The sequence below is a fragment of the Sinocyclocheilus anshuiensis genome, unplaced genomic scaffold (assembly GCF_001515605.1).
Source record: "Sinocyclocheilus anshuiensis isolate Anshui unplaced genomic scaffold, SAMN03320099.WGS_v1.1 scaffold630, whole genome shotgun sequence".
Taxonomy (NCBI): domain Eukaryota; kingdom Metazoa; phylum Chordata; class Actinopteri; order Cypriniformes; family Cyprinidae; genus Sinocyclocheilus; species Sinocyclocheilus anshuiensis.
This window is the reverse complement of record NW_015542353.1, coordinates 707,224-712,426: the sequence shown is the minus strand read 5'-3', so window position 1 is coordinate 712,426 and position 5,203 is coordinate 707,224. Positions and strand designations below refer to the sequence as shown.

The 5,203-nt window shown below is 38.2% G+C and overlaps 1 protein-coding gene across 1 annotated transcript; it reads left to right on the top strand.

Annotated features, from left to right (window-relative positions):
* The first annotated feature begins 1,609 nt into the window (after positions 1 to 1,609).
* Positions 1,610 to 4,244, top strand: LOC107691588 (riboflavin kinase-like). Its single transcript, XM_016490253.1, has 4 exons — positions 1,610 to 1,736; positions 3,052 to 3,221; positions 3,377 to 3,479; positions 3,602 to 4,244. Exons 1-4 carry the CDS (start codon positions 1,610 to 1,612, stop codon positions 3,748 to 3,750), a joined length of 549 nt encoding a protein of 182 aa, XP_016345739.1. The 3' UTR covers positions 3,751 to 4,244.
* Positions 4,245 to 5,203: the final 959 nt, after the last annotated feature.

Below are 5,203 nucleotides of genomic sequence, written 5' to 3'. Positions count from 1 at the left end.
CCGGTTTTTTACCGTAAATTTTACGGAATTGTTTTTACAGTGTAGCATTTGGTGGTGTTGATTTACGACCAAGACGATGAGCTACGTCCACCACCCTATCAAGCTGGTCTTGAACATCTGGAGCAACCTTCGCAAGAGCATCGATAGTTATCCTTCTGACATTTTCACCATCAGCCTCATTCAAGCCATGCAATTTGAGGGACCATCGTCGAGTGTAACGTTGAGCCTCTGCTATATTAGACTTCAAAGTCGCGTTTTCAGCCTTTAGAGCTTGCATTTCTTTCTCCATCAGGGATAACCGTTCGTCGTGAGAGTTAACTTTGACGATGAGCTGTTGCACAGAAGTTGCTAAAACTGTCCACCTTGGCCGAAGTGAGCTCAGTAGTTTTCTCAATCGCTGAAACCTTTAAATGCGTTTGATCGAGTTTCAAGCCAAGTGCATGGATGGCTTCAAGCACTTCCGAAGTGTTCTCGGAATCAGGTTTCGCACCAACTCGATTCCTTTTTTTTAGCCGGAGAATCATTTTTTTGGGGTGTTTCAGTCAGACTAGGGAAATCGGCCAGGCACGGGGGCTCCATAACGGACTCACGAGCAAGTTCCATCTCGTTAGCATCAGCGTTGTGAGGAGAGGAGTGTTTCCTACTCCTTTTGCCCATCCAAAATGTTTATTTCTTCAATACCATTAAGATGTAAGGGGTATCTTCATATTAAATAAAAGAAAAGAAAAGCTGCGACGTAATTTCCAGCTGCAAACTCCACGTCTATCAAGGACAGAGAAAAAGCATGTCTGACTAGAAGGATGCCATCTTGGCCCCCCCGTCAGGCAGCCTTTTTTTTATTTTATTTTATTTTTATTGCATTGCTAAGAACATACACCATCAATGCCAGGGGTACATACAATTGAGAGTACAAATGCAGGTTACAAAATCAGGAAAATATCGTACAAATGACACAATGAGACAGTTTTAAGGGCTTTGGAGTTGCTGGATGTAAGGAGAGTGTCCAGATAGGATTTAAGTTCCTTATGAAAAATAAAAAAGTAAGGCTTAGCACCCTGAAATTTACATTTATGTAAGAAAAATTTCGCCTGGTCCTAGACCATAAACACAAAATGGAACGGACTTTCTATCTCATACACACACACAGACACACATACATGTGTGTGACTGCAACAGAGAGCATTTTTATAGAAATTGGCAAATAAAATCAACAAAACTGGCATAAATCTGAAAAATTTCCATATATAAATGAAGGACTAATACTAGAGCACAAAGGCAACATGGAACAAACATGTTCACTCTCTCTCTCACACACACACGCACGCACGCACGCACGCAGGTGTCTGGGGCATTTTTTTATATTTTGGCAAATAAAATCAGACATAAATGCACAACAGTGTGAAGGGGTAGACATACCACACCACACACACACACAGAAAGAGAGGGAAAAGGGCAGATAAAAGAAAGATGAAAGGCAGCTAACCTTTTGCACTCTGAGAAAGTTTACTGTTTGATGAAAGAGCTGCAGCAGTATTTTGAAAACATCTCACAGTTAGGGTATAAAAGTGGCTGTCTGGGTCCTGCACTGAGCTCATTCTGTGGCAGCACCATGGCCAAAAGGTACAGTCTTGAGGAGACCCTGGATTTCATACTGGATCAAAGTGACAGTGAAGAAGGCCCGGAGAACACTGAACCAGATAGTCCTGAGGATTTTACTACTGACACAGAAGATGAAAGTTTGAAGGATTACCAGGAATCTGAAGAGGAGGATTATGCAGTGTTTATTTGTGATAAATAATTTTCTGAAATAAATAGTATGTGATTACAGTCATGTCTTTTAGTGGTGACTTGTAACATTTCTGCAAATTTATGTATAATAATTTGCAAAAGCAAACAATTCAAAATATATCAGACAACAACAAAAATAAATACAAAAATACAGATTTTTTATGTATTTTAGAATGTTGAAATAAATATTCACAAAATATATATCATAAAGTTGTGAGGAGAAGTTGAAACATGAAGAAAAATAGACTTGAAACTGAACTGAAAATGAATGAGTCCCTATGGACCTCTGCTGGATATATGTGGTCATTGCACGTGCATTAGTAATATTTTGCTCGATGCGCCCTCTTGTGGCCTTAGAAGAGAAGCCAAAAGCTTTTCTTCACCCTAACTGAAATTATGCATTTTAAATTCGAATATAATTCGAATTAAATTTTTATAATATTTAAGTACAAAATTCGAATTTAGTTTTTCAGCCATTTTGACAGCCCTAGTCCAGTGTAGACAGACTTTAGCTGTTGCGGCGCGACAACTGTCGTGTCCAGCGTAGACACGGTGTTATTCTCTGATTGGTGGATTTCTCTTCGGAATTATGGGTAATGTAGTTTTTCCACAAGAAATGTAGCTGTTCAACTTTTTTTTTTTTTTATAAGTTGAAATAATGCAGTTGATGGCTTCAACAAAAAATATACCATTGATTAACAACCTAATAGTCTATCTTGAACAGTATAAGTTATTGTTCAAAATCAGTTCCCCTATGGAGAAAATGAATGGGATATTTACTTCTGGAACCCAACTGCTGTACTCTATTATTACCACATTGGATATTTCACCGCAGCCCATGGCAACACTACTTTTGTGTCTCTCGTAACATGTTTTATATTGATGCTAGTGATGCCTGAATCGTTCTGCTGATACTGGCATTCATGAACCATTTTCACAAATTCACATTTTTGTATATGTTCAAGAACTTGCACTTTAAAAAGTTTTCAAAATGCATAATGCTTTCTGTTTTTACTTGAAAAGAATGTTGTGTAAAAGCCCCCTCATCTAGAAAATTTAAAAAAAATTTCATGTGCATGTATTTTTATTTGGTAAGTAGCAAAGTATTCTCTGATAATAAATGGCTGTATATTATCCCTTACTTTAAGTTTTTGTACATCTGTAGCTCTGAAGATATCATGTCTCAAATGTAAACACGCACATATTCTGAGAAAAGAAAGTAACACGAAGCCAGTATTTAGTCTTACAAGATCTAATGTTTTCTTTCCATTCCCATCTCAGCGAACTTCCCAGAGTCGGTTGTGGACAATCTCCCTGCTGACATTAGCACAGGAATCTATTACGGATGGGCACGCGTGGATAACGGAGACATTCACAAGATGGTGATGAGCATCGGCTGGAACCCTTACTACAAAAACACTAAGAAATCCATGGTGCGTCCATATCTATATTTCTAGTGTGCAGACATCTAAAAGCTATAGAGCTGATATCGTTGCATTCATCAAATGGTCTTATTTAATAGTGGTATAGTTGATTTGTATGACTTGTGTCTGTTATCAAATATCACATTTATCTTTCTGTGTAACAGGAAACGCATGTGATCCACACTTTTAAGGAAGATTTCTACGGTCGGATATTGAGTGTGGCCATGGTCGGCTACATTCGCCCTGAGAGAGGATTCAAATCACTTGGTAAGACATTGAGCTGAACTTACTTCCACATCACATGATCTCACTGACGCCACAACACCCAGTTCACCCACAGAAACACACACATTCTGTTACAGTAACTCACAGTTGTGTCTTCCTCCCAGACGAGTTGATAGCAGCGATTCATAGTGACATTGAGGAGGTGAAGATAAAGCTGGACCTGCCTGAGCACTTAAAACTGAAAGAGCAACATTTCTTGAAGACGCCAGTATCGACAACAGCCAATCAGATCTTGAACGGTCATCGACTGTAACATTCACTTTCACCATCACCTATTTAAAGCCTGTTTATTACATATGCAGTTTGTTGTTTTCTTTATGTTAAAAAGATTTCTGTCTCCATGTGGTGCTTTGGTCAAGTGCAGGCACTATATGTATTTGTTCATACGGTATCATCACGTAGCCCTTTTGTTTCTATATTTATCGCAAAAAGGAGGATTCAGGTTACTTACTGGTGAATGATCACTGCAGTTCACAGGGTAAACAACACAGAGCCCTAACCAGAATTCAGTGATTGCCACGGATGATACTATGTGAAAGTCAGAGAGTGTCAAAATCTCTTCTTTCTGGTAAAATTCCTCTTTAGATGGAGAGTTCTTCCTCCACCTTCACTTTAATTTCATTTTTGTTTAAGGAAGACTGTCTTTACATGAATAAAACAAAATGCAAACACTTGCTACTGTGTACACATGTATTACTAAACCTTAACCTAAAATAACATTTTTTCCCCCTTTCTTTTACTCTGAAACATTTAGTAGAGTTTTACATTTGTAATTATATTCGTCAGACTGGGCCTTTTATTGTTGGACCGCTGCTTCTGTATATGTTTGGTACTGTTTGCATGTGTTTTCGGTTTCTTTTTTTTCTTCTTACTTTTCTTTTTGTAGGTCAGGGCAGTGCCTTAAGTATGTGAAATCAGACATATTAATATACAGTGCACAACCAAGCATTCCTTCAATGTTGACACCTGCTTGTAAGCATTAAACAAAAATGCCTTGTATTTTATTGTTGTCTTTTATGTTGTTGTGAAAATGCTTTTATGATGTCATGAATAATTGAGAAGGGAAATGAGAACTGGAAATAAATCTTATCTAGTTCTGAATCAGTGGTAATAAATGCTCTGTTCATTATAAATAATCTTGTCAGCCGTTGGTCATCTGGTAGCTTTACTTTAAAGCTGCAGTCCGTAACTTTTTTTTGGTTAAAGGGGTCATATGATGCTGCTAAAAAGAACATTATTTTGTGTATTTGGTGTAATGAAATGTGTTTATGCGGTTTAAGGTTACAAAGACACATTTTCCACATACTGTACATTATTGTTTCTCCTCTATTCCCCGCCTTTCTGAAACGCATCGATTTTTACAAAGCTCATCGGTCTGAAAAGCGAGGTGTGCTGTGATTGGCCAGCTATCCAGTGCATTTATGATTGGCCGAAAACCTCAAGCTGTGACGGAAATGTTTCGTCCCTACCATACTATGATGCCCTGTCAGGCCGGAGCGACGAGACAAAAACATTCAAACCCATTATAAATGAGGCATTTGTTGCATCCAGTGGGGACATGATTACGGATTATAATGACTTATACTGTCTTTTTACGCGTTGCATCGCACCGCGTAAACACAAAACCATGTTCTACATTTGTGATCAGAGAAATGACAAACAACAAGTGCTACTCAACACTTGTTTGAATCATCAGTGGTACTAAC

Coding starts and splice junctions, on each gene's coding strand:
- LOC107691588 (XM_016490253.1), top strand. CDS start 1,610: ATGGCCAAAAGGTACAGTCTTGAGGAGACCCTGGATTTCATACTGGAT. Junction 1,737..3,051: donor TACTGACACAGAAGATGAAA/GTTTGAAGGATT, acceptor TCTAATGTTTTC/TTTCCATTCCCATCTCAGCG. Junction 3,222..3,376: donor AAAACACTAAGAAATCCATG/GTGCGTCCATAT, acceptor TCTGTGTAACAG/GAAACGCATGTGATCCACAC.